The sequence below is a fragment of the Molothrus aeneus genome, chromosome 1 (assembly GCF_037042795.1).
Source record: "Molothrus aeneus isolate 106 chromosome 1, BPBGC_Maene_1.0, whole genome shotgun sequence".
NCBI lineage: Eukaryota > Metazoa > Chordata > Aves > Passeriformes > Icteridae > Molothrus > Molothrus aeneus.
In genome coordinates, this window is record NC_089646.1 from 109571977 (window position 1) to 109590987 (window position 19011).

The 19011-nt window shown below is 40.1% G+C and overlaps 2 protein-coding genes across 3 annotated transcripts in view; both read right to left on the reverse strand.

The window, feature by feature from the left end:
* Window positions 1-605, reverse strand: part of GAREM1 (GRB2 associated regulator of MAPK1 subtype 1) — a 102036-nt gene extending 101431 nt beyond the window's left edge. Inside the window, exon 1 of the mRNA XM_066562778.1 lies at window positions 485-605. Coding sequence (XP_066418875.1) covers window positions 485-605 — 121 coding nt within the window. The remainder of the gene's footprint in view (window positions 1-484) is intronic.
* A 7258-nt stretch (window positions 606-7863) lies between these two features.
* LOC136554544 (ras-related protein Rab-10-like) overlaps window positions 7864-19011 on the reverse strand; it is a 32445-nt gene continuing 21297 nt past the window's right edge. For both annotated transcript variants that reach the window (XM_066546585.1, XM_066546576.1), the window contains 2 exons: window positions 17371-17472; window positions 7864-8236 (listed from right to left, as the gene is read on the reverse strand). In XM_066546585.1, coding sequence (XP_066402682.1) covers window positions 8162-8236; window positions 17371-17472 — 177 coding nt within the window. In that variant the 3' untranslated portion in view covers window positions 7864-8161. The remainder of the gene's footprint in view (window positions 8237-17370; window positions 17473-19011) is intronic.

A 19011-nucleotide genomic window follows, 5' to 3' on the forward strand; every position in this document is an offset into this window, starting at 1 on the left:
CTGTAATAAAAAGTTGTCTGGAGACTGCAAAGGCTTCATATGTTACTCTTTTTTTTTTTTTACAGGTCCGTGGCCTTCTTAGGGAATTGTAACACAAGGGATTTAGCCCACTTGGCTATTTTGTATCCCTTCTTATTTGGCCTTGTTGTAGCATCACTTCATCAAAACCCCGGGTCTCCAGTGCTCAAAGTGCCCTTCCACGCTTAATTTGGGAGGGCGAGGACCTCTCTCAGTGGGGCAGGCTGCCGACAGCAAAGCGGCTGCACGGAGCTGCCCTCCGCACCCGCGGAGGGGGCACGGGGGCACATTACCCAGATATGTTGGTACACAGCAACGCGGATTCCGCAGCGAGCGGGAGCCTCGCACCGAGCCCCGGCAGCGGCGGATCCAGTCCGAGGAGCGCCGGGAGAGCGCTCCCGGGACCGCGTCCGGCAGCCCGCCCGCAGCCCGGCGCCCTCCCGGCCCCGCTCCCCGCCCCACGCACCGCTGTCCAGCCGGGCGATCTGGGGCAGCCGGTAGGTGCTGACGAGCAGGTCCAGGGGCACGGCCACCGCGCTCCACTTCACGTCCTTGAGATTGCAGCCCAGCGGCGGGCCGGGGTCCATCTTCCCGGCCCGGGAGGGGAGGGAGCAGCCAGACAGGCAGCGCCGGCGGGGTGCTCCCACCCGGCGGGACGGCTGCCAGCGGGGCGGGCGGCGGAGGGGGCGCCGGGAGGGACGGAGGGAAGGAGGGAGGGAGGGAGCGGGGCTCGCTCCGCGCCAGGCGCCCGGGACGCGCGGGGCTAGGCAGAGAGGGAGGCCCGCCGGGCGCCCGCTGCTGCTGCTGCGGCGGCTGCTGCTGCCTCTGCGGCTGCTGCTGCTCCCGCCGCCCCCCGGGACCGGCTGGGGCCGCCCGCCGCCGCCGCCGCGCCTGGCCCAGGAAGCGCCATCCCAGCACTGACTAATCAACAGGGTGCGAGCAACGCCTGCGCAGCTGCCGCTCCTCCCCGCGCCGAAAAGGAAAGTGCCGGGCTGCCCGCCCGCCCGCCCGGCGCGGAGAGCCACAGCCAGAGCCAGAGCCAGAGCCAGAGCCAGAGCCAGAGCCTGAGCCTGCCAGAGCCGCCCAGCCCGTCCCTCTCACTCCACCCTCCGACCGCTCGCCCGACGTGCAGCCCGCACTTGGGCTATGCATCTCTTGTTTTAGTTTTCACCTGTGAGTCATGTATATACGTGTGAGTTCATGCATACAGGCTGTGCACTGTTACTGCACACGCAGGTATTACACATATTGCGTATTCAAAGGTCTTCACACCATGGGAAGGTTTGCAGATATTCGTTCTTCAAAGCGGCTTCTGTGATGAAATCTTATATGATCTTCGTAAGATATTTTTTTTAATGTTATCCTTTATTTTATGCATTTTGATCTCCAGGCTGCCAGACTGCAAAAACTCTGGGAAATGAAACCAGCAAAACTCCTGGGTGGTTGCACTGTACTGTGTTCAAGTTTATTTTGCTCCCTTCTGTGTCAAAACTGTTTATTTTATTGCAGCAAACTTGGCTACATTTAAGCCTTTACTGTTGACTAGAGAAATAAAAGTGCCTTGCAGTGATTAGCAAAACGACTGACAACATCCACAGCCAACATCTCTCTCCAGGCTCCAGCTTCTCTATCTATCCTTGAGACTACTGGGGATGGCAGAGCTCTGGGAAGAGCTGTGGCTCCAGAGCCCTCCCGCAGCTCACCCTTCCTCATGGCCTGGGTAAAGAGCCAGACACTGCTGCGTGCCTTTGTCACTGCTGGTGGCACAGCACTGCCAGCACGAGGAGGGCTGAGACAGACACGCTCTTGTTCTGCTCTGCTGCAGAGACTGGGACTTTATCCATGGCCTCCAAGATGAAACAAAGCCCGTGGAAACTAGTCGACATAGGAGATTACAGAAAACCCAAGTTTTCTTGCTTTATGTGGATCAAGGTTGGCTTGAAGCTCATCCTACTGTGGGTCCATGGTTTAGCTGTAAAGTGTGGCACTGGATTTTCCCAACACTATGAAAAACCTTCGTTCTTTACAAAGAAGGTTCTTCTGCTGTTAGATCGTACCTACCAGAATAGATAGCTTTTAAGATTTTTTTAAAATTTACCTTGAAAATATATTTCTTTTCAAAATATTTTTCCTGTTACCAAGTTCACCAAATGCTTTTCAACAACATCAGTGAATCAAGCTATTGAAGTGCAAAGCAATATCACGGACTGGCTCAGTTTGGGAGGGACCACATTGGATCATCTGGTCCAACGTCTGTGCTCAAACAGGGTCATCCCAGAGGACATGGCACAGGATTGCATCCAGACAGTTCTAGAATAGCTCCATTGAGGGAGGTTCCACAACTCCTCTGGGAAATCTGTTCCAGTCCATGGTCACTTGCACAGTAAAGAAGGCCTTCCTGACATTCAGGGGGAACTTCCTGTGCCTCGGTTTCTGCCTGTTGCGTCTTGTCCTATTTGCTTGGCATCACCCAGAAGAGCCTGGCTCCATCCTCTTGACAGCCTCCCTTCAGGCACTTATAAACATTTTAAAGTCCCCTCAGTTATCTCTTCTCCCTTCTCAAGGCTAACAGGCCTGGCTTCCTCAGCCTGTCCTCATAAGAGAGATGCTCCAGCCCCTCAGTCATCTTTGTTGCCCTTCACTGGACCATCTCTAGAAGCTCCATGTCTCTCTTGTATTGAGAACTAGACACGGCACTCCAGATGTGGCCTTACCAGGGCTGAGTAGAGGGGCAAGATCACCCCTGGATCAGCTGGGAATGGTGTTCCTAATGCACCCCAGGATACCATTGGCCTTCCTGGCCATCAGGGCACCCTGCTGGCTCACGGACAGCTCGTTGTCCACCAGGACCCTCAGGTCCTTCTCCTCAGAGCTGCTTCCCAGCAGGTATCAGCCACTCCACACATCTCTGTGTCATCAGTGAACTTGAGCACTGTTGCTAAGAGCATTATTGCTGAAATATGGAACGCATGGGTTTAGCTCATTCAGGTTTGATGAGGTTTCCAGGTGCAGTATGTAAAATGAAGCAGATCAGATCAGACTGAGATTCACCAGGACTTGAAGCACTAGTCCGTCAGGAATTGTTCTTAAACACTATCTTGAGTACCATTAATTCCAGGAGAGATACCATCTCACAGGATCGTGCACTTCTGCTGTCTGGGAAGAAAAGCATCTTTCATGCAGAAATAGTTACTGTTGATTTTTCTTGAAACATTTTTTCATTCTTCTGTACTAGATGTCCTAGGGCCTTTAATCTGTCTTCCTATAACTGTGTTTGTGCTCTCTCCAACCCGTGAAAAAAACAGCCCACTCTGAACCATTTTACTGGAACAATGTGCATTTAAAAAAATTGTAACTTCTAGATACTATCTAAATTTCATTCAGTTGTCTCCGGGCAGAGAGTTCATAATGCTCACTAGTATTTAAATGTCTTGCTCTTGGAGTCACTTTGTTATATGTGTCCTAACTGTACTCCAGCTCCACCTCCTTGGAATATATTCTAATAGTACATAAATGGCATTCAAATCACCAGCACATAACAGAAATTTCTTGTTCTAACTGCGCCTTATGTATAATTAACACTTTAGAGATAATTTTCCTGATGTCTAGCAATGCCTTAGTGTGATCTCTTAGCAGTCTCCTACTCATGTAAAATGCTAATGAAGCCATCAGACCTGAAGAGCAAATCTACCCTAGGGCCAGGGCCTCAGTTTCACAACATCTTAGTTTTTGTCTATGTGCCTTTCAGGTGGTGTTCAGGGACAGTCTTTATGAATCAACAGAAAATTCTTGCCATAAAACCCCATAAGCAGTGGCAAAACGACCCAGAATAATCCCTGAAATTATTCTTAAATGCATTTTGAATTGACTTGTACATTGATTTCACAACACATTTATGCAACAGTCTGTCAAATCTGTAGTATGTATGTATTCCATTGCTAGTAACATTATTTTTAAAGCATTTCATCCTCAGTTCATATATGTGTTAACATCTGAAAAGGAACTGTTCACAACAAATTCATTTTAGTATGAGTCTGGTAACATGCTTTACAGTGTTGTGTGCATACATCAAATGAAACTGAGCTTTATACAGTAAGTTTCATGGGAAGCCATAATATTTGGTATTTCTTTAAGAAAAGCCCCAATAATTTGCATTCCTTGTTCCTATATTTTTTTTTATACCAAAGGCCCAATTTTCTCAATATTTACAAATAAAGTGGGACATAACAGAAGATGCAGTGATCATTTCAGAGATCCTAAATTTCTTTCTCTGAATCTCAGAATTATAAAATTATTTCAGTTGGAACAGACCAGCAAGATCATTGAGCACAACCTTTGACCAAACACCACTTTGTCAACTAAACCACAGCACTAAGTACCACAAGTTATTTCTTGGAACACTTCCAGGGATGGTGTCTCTACCTCCTCTCTGGGCAGCCTGTTCCAATGCTTAACAACTCTTTCCAAGAAGAAATTTTTCCTGATGCCCAACCTGAACCTTTGTTGGCCCTTTCTAGTTAGAGTGGTGTTTATTCCCCACTGGCACACTCTTGTACTCTACATTGAGTATCTTTGGAAAAAGGCAGTTGTTTTGCTCCAGGAGATGTGAAAAGGAGAGCACCTACAAAAACCTGCCATGGGAACCTGAGTATCTGCACCTCCCTCAGGCGGGACTGGATCAAACCTAAGCACAAGTAGTAGGAAACTCTGCAGGAAGGAAAAATGCATTGAAGGAATTCCTTACTTGAAATTCTCATTAGCTATAAAGAGAAGAAATCAAAATTACAAGTTAATCTGACCCTTTTAAATCTATTTTCATTGTTAGAAAAAGAAGGAGGAATTACATGGATGCTTAAACCTAGAAAACCAGTAGATGAACTGTGAGTTTAGGACAGCTGAAAGTTTATCACAGAACTACTGTTGAAAGGCAAAACTGCAGAATTTGATCTGTACAGAGGAGGGAAAGGAAGTGAGATAAAGATTAAGTTGGATGATCCATGAGATCTTCAATGACCTGATAGACAAATAAAATAGAAAGTAGGTCAAATTACTAAATTATTAATAAATATATAGATTATGTATGGACAAAACCTGAAAGATAAGCTCCCAGAAAGTTGGAAAATTGGATTTTAAAGATAGCAAGCCTGTTGATAAGATGCATAGTAACAATACTAAGGAAAAAATGGTCTCTTATTCCACAGAGGGGAAACTATTTAATCATCACTGGTGATGCTGATACTTTCAACTTCAGCCTTGAATTTTAGAAGCCAAATTGATTTCACTCTACCACTACCAACAGAAGTCTAAGGCGAGAAAAAGGAACAAATAAACTGGAAAATACATAGACAAGTTAAAGATTATTGGACAGACTGAACCTGGTGAAACTCCTTTATGGTTCAAATTATGTTAAAATTGCTACTGAATATTTCCAAGAATTAGCAGAATGAGGTTCCAGAAAACACAAAAGGAATTGCATCTCTCTCAAAGGAGGGAAGGAAATACCAAACTGATCTAATATACAAACTGATCAAGTGAATTTCTACTAAATAAAGGTGTTTTAACAGGCTTTGTGGATGGGGAGAAAGACTGAGGATCATAAGAGCTTCTTATAATGTGTTCCTATTCCAAAAAACTCCAAATGAACAGTCTAGGCAATATAAATATGAAATTATTTGGAAATAATTAATACTACAAAGCTGAAAGGATACATTGAACAGAATTTCACTTAGATCCATGTTGGATCCAGAACTATCCAGGACCTTCATCAACATCACTGATGAGTGAACAGAGTGCACTTCTATTTGGAGACAGTATTTATAGGAAGAGGCTCCAACTATCTTGGAGCACAACATTACAATTCAGAGGGATCTTGGCAGACTGGAGCAACTGAAATGCCACTGAACAAGGAGAAACAGAAGGTTTTACACATCCAAAGGAATAATCAACTGCACAAGTATGTAGCAGGATAAAAAAAAAACAGTTCTATGGATCACAAGTGGTGCTAGGCTACCTAGTGTTATGCTGATGCTGTAATGCATAAATAGGAGTATCACAAGTAAGATAATGAAAACATAATTTAAATCTATCAGTTTTTATTTAAACTGGAATAGTCGGCTCTATTTGAGGTCTACAATCCAGGATAGCTGAGAACCAACTCAAGAGCCCAAAGAGGAGGGAGACAAAAAGGGCAAAAATTCTGAAAATCCAAACTACAAGGGAAGGTAGGAAGGTTGGGAATTCTCGAGAGAGAAGAGAAGAGAAGAGAAGAGAAGAGAAGAGAAGAGAAGAGAAGAGAAGAGAAGAGAAGAGAGCAGGTAGAGGTGTTTGCCTGCATCAAGAGGAAAGGGAGAACCTACTTTCCATGTGTACCAGTTAGGTTAGGTATTAGGAAATTTCCTGCTTACCAGAACAGTTAAGTAAGGACTGTTGCCACTCAGAGACACTCTGAAATCTCTACCACTGCAGGTCTCTGACCAGCTTCTTGCATTTCATCAGGGCAGCTGATCAGAGGTTGAGATATGATGAGAACCCAGACAGACTCTCAAAATCCCTTCCAGCACTATTTCCTCCCTCTGCTATGGTTTTAATGAAGGTAGGGATTATCCTTTGTTCCTTGTTTTCATATTTTGTGAAAAGCACTAGCTTCAGTGACTGGCCATGATGAGTAGTCAGGAGCAGCTGTAAATACAGAGCCCAGCCCATCCTTTTGTAACATTTCTGCAGGCACACTAACTGGGCTAGGGGTGTATAAACCGGGCACTATGCTCAGGCACATTTGGTCCCACGTGCTCCATTTGAGCTCCCTTTCTCAATACCAAATTTAGTAATATTTTGACATTATTACAATCTGCAAACAGCCCTCAAGAAGAACCAAGAGTATTTCAGAAGATTAGTGGCATTTCAGAACAGTAAGCCAGTGGGGCTAGTTACTTTGGATGTGCTGGGATGGATCAAAACACAATTCTGCACAACAGCATTAGTCCTTTAAAATGATGATAAAACAACCACATCTCCTATGCAAGGAGAAAAAAAGAAGACAGTATAGTCGCCACAATTCTTTAGATTTCTTAACCTATGTTTGCTTTTTGCTTATCTTGCAGGTTTGAGTTGTGCTTGCTTTGCTTTTGATTAAAGAAAAAGTAACCAGCATCCTGATTCTGCCCTTGTTTAAAATTAGATAAGATATTCTCCACAGATTTTAAAGATATTACAAGTCTGTATAAAACAAATCTACGTGAGCAGAATCAGATACCTCCTCTATTTACACTTTGAGAAAACAACATAAATACAATAAACACAATATCAAAGAAAGCCTTTCATTGTGATCATTTGTGACAAAAAGAACATTTGAAAATGCAGGTGTGCTGCTAACACGTAAATTATTTTAAGGAATTATGAAATTTAAATAACAGAAACATTATTATTATTACTTGATGCTGGATGTATTCTGTTATTCTATGCTTTCAGAATTCTTAGGAAGGTCCAGCAACATACTCTAGTGGAAGGTGTCCCTGTCCATATCAGGGAGGCTGGAACTAGATGATCTTCAAGCTCTCTTCCAACCCAAACCATTCTATGACACCAATCTTTATATGGTATATCCCTTTCTTTCAGACATCACCTTTGCAGAGTCCCTATTCAAGGGTATTAAAGTATCATGTATGTGTCTGAAATTAGTATAAAAGAAACCAAGCCAAAAATTCTCTGAGACTTGTCTTAAGGGATTGCAGTAAATATCAGGTACTGAAAGAGATGTTATATGATTTCATATATCAGAAGGTTGCTTGTGTGATGATGTCAATGTTCATTGTATTGCAAATCTGGTATAAATAACACACAAAAAAGTGAAGGGTGTTTTTTTAATAACAGAAAATTAGTACACTTAGACTTCATTTCTGCAAACATTTACATTCAAGCACTGTCACCCTGTGAATCACCCAATAATTCCTAAATCAGATAGCTGTTTTATCTTCACATTAAAAACATGAAAATATAATATAAACATATAAAAAAATTTGGTGACAATGTCTGTGTAATGCTTAAACACTGTATTTTTGGATTACAGGCTCACTTTTAAAATCTTATATGTTCCTTTGTAACACTTGATATTTCCTGAAGAGAAAACTGAATAAGAAACAGTATTTTAGAATGCACAGCAGGTTCTCTTCTTACTTTCATTTAGAGATACAACGTCTAAGTCATGTAATACACCGGATTTCTGAAAAACAAACAAAAGCAAACACTTCATTAAGATAACTAGAACATAACAGTCGAAAAGTTTGCTTTTTCACATACTTTAATGTAAAATATTTGTTGCAGTCACTGGATATGTTTTTCCTTTGAATATTTAATTAAATTATTCAAGTTTTCTAATAAATTAGATGGAAACTGATGCCTACGCAAGTCCCATTTGGCATCTTTACATTCTTTAGCTGCCTCAAACACCTCTCCTAAATCTGAAGGGAACAGAAAATGTCTTTTGAGGAGTCACTACAAACCATACGTGCCAATCCTGTAAACCTTTACTCACATGAACTGTTCTATAAGTACAGGTTCTTCTGTTGACTACAAATTTTAGCTAATTTTCAGTTAAGTACCATTATCTTTGAAGTATTGAGCATGGGTTGGAAAAGTCCAGTTGGAAGGAACAGGTAATACAGAATATTAGTACTCACTAAAGAAAATGCACAGGCTATTAACTATTATAAAGAATGTTAACTTGTTTTGTGAAATTCACTAAAATTCTGTTTTCTTGCCTCTATTTAATAACCAGGAATACCCCCAAATGGAAACAGCTCAGTCTTTATCATGATAAACTATCAAAATAGCACTCCACCCTTGTAAAACATTTATGTACTGATTGCAAAAGCAGATTGTAACAAAAATGAAAATCATCAAAACCAGGACTCTTCCTTTCAGCAATGAACTGAACTAGATAATTAATGTTGACCAGAGAAACAATCAAACCCAGTTGTGCAATGCAGAACATGTTGCAATCTTGTTCTCTGAAACTATGAACACTGAACCCTGAACTAGGGCACAAAGACACACAGGATATTGTCACATGCCCAGGAAAATGAAAGCCCCAACTTTTCTACCTGCCACTCTGCTGCCCGTGTCACAGAGAAATAAGTACAACCTCTGGATTCACCACATTCCTCTCTCAACCCAAACCCAACAGCCATAAACAACCATGTCTGACAATAAAGAAAGCTTCCAACAATCTAAGCTGAATGAATGAAATCCAAAGCACAGGAGAAAAAGAAAGGAAGAAGGGAAAAAAGGGCATAATGTAGTACAGTACTAATCATGATTCAGAATTGAAAACTTACACATAGAAAGTCACAGGGTAGTTGAACATTGACTACATCCAGAAAGCTTCACCGAAAATTACTCAGCTGCATCAGAATCAGGGTAAAATATAAAGTCTCCCCCATGCTACAAATAAGCTTTATGCCTCTTTGGCTAAGAATATTCATAACTTCTTAAAATTCTGGAGAAGATGCATGGAATTGGGTTCCTTTTTCCTTCTGTAGCCATAGTTCCAGCTCTTCCAGAGTGTTGGCCTCGCTGTGCCAGAGCTGTCCCCACAAAGAGTGGCTGAGCTCATTCCTCCCTGAGGCTGCAGGGACCCAGGGAGGCTTCCACAGTGCATAGTGCTGGGGGGAGAACATTAAACATCTGGGAAGGGATCAAAAGTGATGGATAGAGGAAGGAGCAGAGGGCAGGAAATGTATTGTGGTGTCTAATCCCCAGGATGGATGCTGAAGCTGTCATCAGCAAAATTATTAGCAAATATGGTCTGACTAGAATATCTGAAGACTGTTGCTTACTGATTTTAGAAATTTCTTGTCATAATGAATTCTCCACATAAGGAAGAAATACAGCAGGTGCACTTTTACTTGGGGTTGTTTGTCTGTTTTGGGTTTTTTTGGCTTTTTTAAAATTTATTTTTTGAGTGGGAAGGACCAAAAGGCATAGCATTTTTATTACCCTTGAGAATTCCTAGAAATACCAACATGCAGCTTTATAGCTTCTGATTAGTTTTAACTTTTTACACAGGTGTGGCTATTATGATTTCTGCTAGGCAGAGACAGTATTTGGTAGTCTGCAAGCATAGACAGTACATTTTTGTAAAATAATTTTTTATGAAAATCTTTTTAAAAAAGGGAGCAAGGCAGATTCAAAATTACACAAACATAACCTTGTCATCTCAAAAAATAAGATACCACTCTGGTTTAGAGATAAGATTCTGAGGGGAAAATAAAAGCTTTGGAAGACAATGGTACAGTAAGAAATTTAATTTCACTCAATTGAGACCAAGAAATAACACTGAGCATTGATTGTTGTGAACATCAACTAAATAGGTTTTGTTTCACCCATGCTTTTTCTGGAGAAAACAATCAGTTTAGGTAGTAAAAGAGCTCTAGAAAAATCCCCATTTGAATTACCCTGTGACTTTCTATGTGTAAGTTTCAAAATTCAAGTTTCACTTACTTAGAGGAAACAGCAGGTAATTTGAAGATGTTGCAGATTGTACTTCAAGACCAAACTTCCAGTCAAAGGGGAGAAACTTACATTTCCTTAAACACTAAGGATACTAATTTGCATCCTTAGCATTTTACTACTCAATAGTACTTTTAGATGGTAAGTAAGCTCTTCATATATCCTTGGCAAGGATCCTCACTACTGTTAAGTGATTAAGAATGATGAAACATATTTGATAATGAAACAGTTCTTACAATCTCTAAAATCATTATTTGTTAGTTCATCTACAAACTAGCCAGGACAGACAGACAAGAACCACCACTCCACAAATAAAGAACAGTCATTTTAAAATTAATTTAAAAGTTGAGGACTATTAATCACTTCAGTTTGCAAGACTGTTCCATATAGGGCCTTTGTGAAGCAAATAAGGGTCTGGGATCCATTTAAGCAAATGTGCTGCACACATATTTAAAAAGTGCACGTTCATAATCTAAAGAGATACGTCAAGTCCTGCATAAAGCATTGAAGCCACGATCAGATTTGGGCAATCCCACTTAGTGCTCAGCCTCAGCCAAGCCTTGGGAGAGGTGGGGCACCCCCTCTCCCGAAATTACAGCAGGGAGGTATGCAAATCTCCCACCTGTGAGAACAAGGCGGGCAGCATTCCTCCTCCAGGGCTCCATGAACACCAACACTTCCAGCTCACATTTCAGCTCAGCTGCTTGGAACTCACTGCTCCACAAGTCAGCCAACAAACAGCCAAAAACTGAAAAGGTGAGAAGAACCAAAATGGTACCAAGAAGCTGGAGTTTCCACTTCAGTATCTTGGGCAAAGTGAGGTTTTGAAAATACCGCCACGGACACAGATGCCTCTGTACCCTGCAGTGATTTCAGTAAGATGTTGAAATTTCCTACTATTAAATACTAGTTTTTCCTGTTAAATAGTGCAGCAGACATGTCTCACCTAACTGGCAGGCATCTCTGCAAGCCAGTTTTAAACTTCCTGCTTAAAACTCCCCTTCTGGCTGTCTCTCCTGCCCACTTCTAAGCAGAATTTGTATCACTGGCATGCAATAGATACCTAGACACAGGAATTGTGATGAGATGGCTCAGTCACCTTTTTTTTTTTTTTTTAAATCAAGGCAAGAAAACTAGGGTAGAATACAAAGGAAAAAGTAATGAAAAAACCCCAACAACCTCTCTGAAAGCTTTCTAATGGAGTAAATATATAAATCTTCATTAATCTCAGCTGCACATTCCTTGCTGAAAACCTACTCAGGTTAATGGTGGATCCACCTTCTCTAGCACCAGTTTTTGGTATTTTGATACTGGTTAAGTTATTTTGAAGATGGGGCTCACTGTGGGTTTGAAAGAGTGACAGGATTTTACTTTATCCATATCATGTTCCCAGTCAAAGTCAGACCTAGAGTGCTTGCTGAAAAATTAGAAGCTTTGGAAAAAAACAGAAGAGACTGGAATTGAGGTTACTATTATTTATAACTTCTTTAAATTTGAGGATTTTTACTCTTATTAAAAAATGATCCTACTTAATTACTGCAATAATTTTGTTTATATTTAATGGTGATAGTTGACAAAGACTGGCAGAGAACTTCATGAAATTAAGTCCCATGTGACTTCAGTGCCTGACCTGCCATTAGAGAGAGCTCAGTTATTAATAGTCCCGACACTTTTTATGTATTTCCCCTATATTCGGGAATTCAAATTACCTGTTCAAAATACAAGAGAGTAGTCTCACAATCACAATAGGCTGGACATGGCACAAGCAGTACTAAGCAAGGGCTAGGGATATATTAGCAGGGAAGGCAATCAATCACTGTGGGAACAGGTACAGGAGCAGGACAGGAGGATATGAGGTCTGGCACAGCAGGATCTAACTGCTGACTACATTCTTCAAGGAATGCTGATGAAGGTCTTGCTCCCAAAGCCTGCTATTCCACCATGTCTGAAACATCTAACCCACTGGCAAACCTGGGGCTCTATCTCCCTCTCCTGTTACTACCGTTGAGACTGTAACAATGTTGTCCTGCAATTAGTTATTCACAAACTTGAGAAAACAGGTGTGGATCTCCTGCGAGGTTTCTCAACCCTACAGATCATCTAGGTGATATTTAATATAGTTGCATGATAAAAACTCTGTTTAAGAGAGCAATATATCTTCAAAGTCAATATCCCACAGAGGCAAATGCCAGAAGTAAGCCAAGTCTGTAACTTTCTTTTTTTCTGTTCCTGGAGTTTAATTTATTTAATTTGAATCATATGAAACCATACAGGCTGATATATGGAGGCCTCCATAATCAATGGAGGGAGAAAGGCACCTCCAAAACACAATTTTATCCTAAAGACTCATCTCTTTCCATTGAATAGAGATGATTCCAGACAACCAGACCAGTCATGCAAATTTTAGCTGGCTAAGATTGCATGCTAAGATGAGTCTCATCCCCTATACACAGATGATGTGATTAAGTTTTGATTTACATGGCCTAATTATATGCTACTGTTTCCAGAAAAATATCTGGCTCATTCAATGTCCAGAACAGACTTTAAAAAAATTAAATAAGATAGCGTAGTTAAATTTTGCCTTACATTGCACCAGCACTAAGTGGGTTGGTACCATTTATCCTCTTTGCTTTAATCTCTGTACCTCTGTTCCCACATGTGCAATGTTGAATATACCTAATGTTACTAAGAAAGTTAAGGAGATAAAAATCTAAAATGGATAAAAAGTACAGCAGTACAAGCATTATGAAAAACCTCTCGAAGGAATTATTATTCTGTGGTCAGTACAAGATAAATAAAGGGCAAATAAAGCCTGGGGCTCCATGCATGACTAAGGGTAATAAAGAAACACCGAGTATGCACTGCTGGAGACACAGGGATCTTTTAGACAAACTAACAATTCCATGAACCTCAGCAATAATGAAATCTGATTTCCTATGGATTTAGGTCTTGAAGTGAATTAAATTTGATATCTGTGATGCAAGTTCCAGCTGGAGTAGCTGGTTGAATCATTTTTCAGTCTCTCTGTATAGTGGTCTCTAATATTCTATGAACTAATGCTGGAGACTTTCCTTCTGCAGAGTACTTTGCCTCTCACCTTATTTTCAAGGAACTACTCAGGAACTTAATTATCTTTTAGTTTGATCTGTCAAATTTGTTTAAAATCAGCTAAGAAGTTCCAAAGGAACTTTAAGAGCAAAGGAATAGAAAACACAGTATAATCACAACAATCTTGTTGCCATAGGAAAGAAGTGTAAAGAAATGAAGGAAGGGCAAAATTGAGGCCTGCTACTTCTGAATGTTCATCTCAAATGACATCCAGCTGTTAAACATTAAATGTTACTCTCAACAGCACAGGGCAAGGTCTTAAATGGATTTTCACTGCTCTCTACTCAGGAGATACGTGTTTATTTAATATGATTAAAATAGTCTTAGTAGTCAATCACTCTTGGGAGGTAGGCAGAATATAAGTTTTGGTTAGTTTTATTGCAGTTTTCAGAAAAAGGTGACAACTCCATTCTTCTTTTTGTTTTTTTAATGGAGCTCTCTCCCGATCCTAGTTTAGAAAAATACCAACAATCACACCCAAAAGGACATATACAAAGGCTTGTAATATTTTTTTGAAAACCTACTTGAGAACACTACTGCTTGCCAGGCACGAAACCAAAGAACACAAAAGGGCAAATGCTAACTGCATTCTGGGTGGTATTTTTTTGGTTTTGGTTGTTTTTAGAGGACTGACTCACAAGTTCAAATAGTTCACTGGCAACCAGAAGCATTGTCAAAGAACAGCTGTCATCTATTAATGAACAGGTTTAGGCATATCTGAGATTCATGAGACTTGTGAATAAATAAAATACTGTTATTTATACATGCCTAAGCAAACTCCTGGAATAATCTATGTCATTAACATTTATTTCCACAGCAGCCTTTCAATACCATCAAATTGGTTATTATTGCCCTTCTCCAAAAACTCATCAGTCAGAGGAAGTTAAAACTCCTCTGCATTCAGTTATTATTAACTGATTGGTTTGAAAATTGTGAGTTCTCAGAAATATGGCATGACTCCTTAGTTGTTACCAATGTAAGCAAAAAAAAACCCTCAAAAAAAATCTGATGGTTTTCATGAGACTGCCCATGTAAATTAGAGCTGCAGGACCAAGACCCACCATAGAATAGCTGAGATGAGAAGTATCTAAAAGGTCAAGCAGCACTTTAGTTATCCAGATCACTGGGATATAGAAGTCTTCTCTCCCCCTTAAGCCCACTACAAGACAAACTGCAAAAAAGATGGGAAAATGCAGTACAAAATAGTGACAATACACTGAAACACTTGTGCTTTTTTGTTTTGTGTTGTTTAAATGTCTTTAATATGAAACTTTTAATATGGTTTTTTTCCCCAACCCACCACTGAACCATCACCTTTTCTAAATTTTGAAAGAGTCAAGAAGTTTAGTACTTCTGTATGAGCTCTATAACTCTGGACATCAATCTTCCCCATCTACAGGAGTGCTTTGTGTAAATGAAGTTACTAAGGACATGCCGACAGTAGATGGCAAGCAAGAATGTACATAAAAAGTCCTAGATTTCCTCAGATTAATACAGTCTACAGCAATGCATCTGAGAATGGTCTACTGCCTGCGAGCCTACCCTGCTTATTTATCTTATCTCTGAGTAGGCTTCACGCACTTCCCAAAAGTGTGGCCATAATAGACTGTCCTAGGGATTTTCTTTCTTCTGTGGGACTGGGAAAGCAATGATGTGCTTCCACTGAAGCATCTCATCAGTCTGGGACAGATGGTCCATTGCAGAGGGCAGGGAGGCCTGATATCCCCAGGCATAAGTGCCTTGGGCCAAAATACTGTGCAAAGCTGTATCTCCTTTTTACAACCAGCAAATACGTATTTCACCACTACCAAATGGATGTATGACTGAAATTATCTCAGACTGGCATCTATCATGTAATTTTTCACAGCTACTAGTCACACTTGCTACTGCATTTTCCATTCTCCAAAATTTCATCAGTTAGAGGAAGTTAAAATTCAAGTAGTACATTCAGATTTCACAGTTTTGTGAACAGGCAAATTATTTTGTCGAACCTGAAAACCATGATGAAACTGTACAGTAGAATTTTTTTTTCCTAGCAAACTCTTTCTTATCAGGCCAGTGGTAAAACCAATTGGGCTAAAGGGGTTCTTGTTTAAATCAACAAATGCATTTTACTAAAAATGGCAAATTATACACCAAAGTAATGGTACACTATGCCGCATCAGGATTCCAAATATTTTTAGCTAAGGTGAAATGTTACTACAGACAAATATGACAAATTCTCATGGGCACACTTTCCAAACACACATACATGCAGAGCATACAACTGCTCAAAGCAGTTCTAATTAAAACCAAGCAGTAGTGTAACATGTTCAACGTGGCCTGAATTTTTTTGCCACGTCCACACTACAAACTCCATGAATTTTCATGAAGGTGAGTAGCAATACTGAAGTTTCACTTACCGTAAAGTAAGTGTAGGCAATCTTAATGTGAAAAATACCCAAACATCATTTCTGCATGTGCAGAGAATTCTCTTAGATATCATCCAAACACATTCTGCAGAAATGCTCACTTCACACATATTTGTCTTTGCAGCAGTTATGATCAGAGCTATTGTTTTGTAGTTTTCATGTTTCATACTAACAATATATTCTCTATTTACAGTAGACATGGTCTTTTTCATTTACAACAAAATCAGTTATTTTACTTGAGACTTTTTTCCAACAAGCTCAGTAACTCAAGGGTCTGCCATTATCCTCCTGTTCTAAACAATATTTGACTGTTCAGTTGCTGAGCTTCACTTTTATGTCAAAGTAACCAAAATTTTTTTTTGCCTTTTTTTTTTTCCTCCCCCAAAATAACCAACTACAACTTGTGTTAATATGTAGTATGACAAAACCCCAATTTAGAAGCACCATCCCCTGACCAACCCCTATGGCTACTTAATCAAAACACTGCTACTTGTGACTTTGTCAGTAATTTTGCTCATTTATCTTTATTATGATTTGAAGAGTATTTGGAGTGGAAGGTTAATTTTGTACAACTAATATTGGTGATGAATGGCAGTGATAATACATTGCATGAAGAACATCTATTAAAGTCTAAAATAGTATTCTGCTGCCTAAAAATAAATTGCAATGCAAAATATTTTCAGAGCTAATGAACAATAATTCAGTCCTACAAAAGAATTGCAACTTTGAGGAGTAAGGGCCTTTAAGCCAACACACTCAAGTTAGAGAGATGCTGATTCTGACAGATACAATATTGATTCTACCACTAATTAACTCAAATCTTTAGGCCCTGACTTCAAAAGCACTAGTGTAAATCAACCAAACAAACAGCTATGAACCTTGGATAAAACATTTGATTGCTGAACATAAAAGCTCCACTGATTTCATCATCATGCGGCATCTTCACTGTGTGCACACTCTGCAGAAACCTAGAGGAAAAAGGAATCTTCCTGGCACAGAAGTGGAACTACTTGGGAGCTTTTAACCTCACCCTTAAAGGAGAGTATGGGAAATAAAGCCACAAATGCAGTCTTCCTGAATTTTCACTTTCTCTCTGAACTGTATTGTACCTGCTCACCTTTTTATTTTTCTGTTCTCCCATGATTCTTCTCCCCCATGTTCCTCCTCTGTATGCCTGCAGTTACAGGATCCCCCCAAAGTACTAACTCCAGAATGCAAAAACAGCATCAGCTGTGCTTTGCTTAATCTATTCTGTAGTTACAACCTTGTTTACCCAATCTGTCAAGAAAAATCTCCCATCTTCTTTCTCCTTGGAAAAGAAGCCTACCTTTTCCAGGATTTCCTTAGTCAAGACTGAGAATGCATCCTCGATGTTCACGTTTTCTTTAGCACTAGTCTCAAAAAATGGCATTCCGTATTCCCAAGCAAGCTGAAAAACAAATGCAGGAAATGGGATGAACATTCTTCAGGAAAAAAAACAGTTCCTAATACTAGTAGCAAGCAATATGAAGGTGTTCTGACTGCTAACACTCCATAAAAACCCTAATTAAGTACATGAATGCTCAGTAAAGTACTCTATATTGATCCTCAGTTTATAAATTTCTGGTACCTTTTAAAACATTCTTCTAAAATTTGTGTGTTTTTTAAACCAATCTTTACTTGCAAATAACAAGAATAAAATCCAGTGGGTCTGTTCTCAGTGTTTTGATTTATTTGGAAAATTAACTGTCTCCTAAGCAATTATTTAGAGGAAACTAATGGAGTGCCGGCAGATAAAAATATGACAAGAACTGTTGAAAAAAAGTGGCAGGATGAAATACAAAAAAAGAGATGTTCCCTTATGCTAGACAGAGAAAAGCACAGAGATAACAGACAAGCAAATAAAATATATGCATGTAAAATGATATTATGTTAAAAGGCAAAGAGAGAAAATACTTAGATGGGCAGCATAGACTTGGTTGGTTTTCTTTAATTTACTCCTGTTGTCTTATTTCCAGTGTATTTCCATTACAGATAGCTTTGAGTTATGTTGGCATGAATAAAAGAACCTCAACACAATTTATATACAATAATCAGACTCCAGAGTTTTAGTCAAAATATAATAAAGATTACACTTAAGGTAAAAAAACCCAAAGTAAGTAAAATGGTTTCCTTTCCAAAATGCTACAAGAAATTGTAGTTCTGAAAATAAAGATGAGATCTAACTGGTTCATTAGACAGAGACCACTTCATAACTTCATAAGGGATTCTGAAACTCACTGGACTGCTGTGAACTGTTTTCGGTACTGCAGCAACTTGTTACAGAAAGTTAAGATCATTCAACTATTGCCAGTACAAAACAATGATGCATAAGGGTTCATAAAGAAAAAGACAAGCAATAAAAGAATACTGGGCTAATAAAGTAGAGAGAACTACTGGATCACTGATTATAAAGTAGACAGAAACTACTATTAAATGCCCTTTTCCTTCCTTGTATCATGTAACAGGTTCCTAGAAGTTACCTATTTACAAACTTTGATGAACACATACCAACTCTTTAAATCATGGAATTGCAGAAATAATTTGGAAAGACAACACCACTTGAAATGAGGCTACTGCCCACACAATACTGGGTCAGCCATGGCTTTTCCTACAGAAGTCTTGAAATCCAACAATGATGGAGATTCTGTAGCTTTTATGGGACCCTCTTCAATGGCTACATCAACGTTTTAGTGCAACTGGTTCTCCTCAACTCCAACCTGAACCTCCCAAGCCAGGACCTGTGTCTGCTCCCCATCTGTTTATTGTCTGTCTGTACAGAGAAGAGTCTATTTCTGTCATTCCTTTAGTGCCACTTCAGTTGCAGCAGACCAGTAACTGCTCCTTAGCCTGCTCTTTACCCACCTCCCTCTCCTCATGGAATACTAGTTCTAGACACCAATCACCTTTATACCTGTCTGCTGGACCAGCTGCAGTTTCTCAACACCCT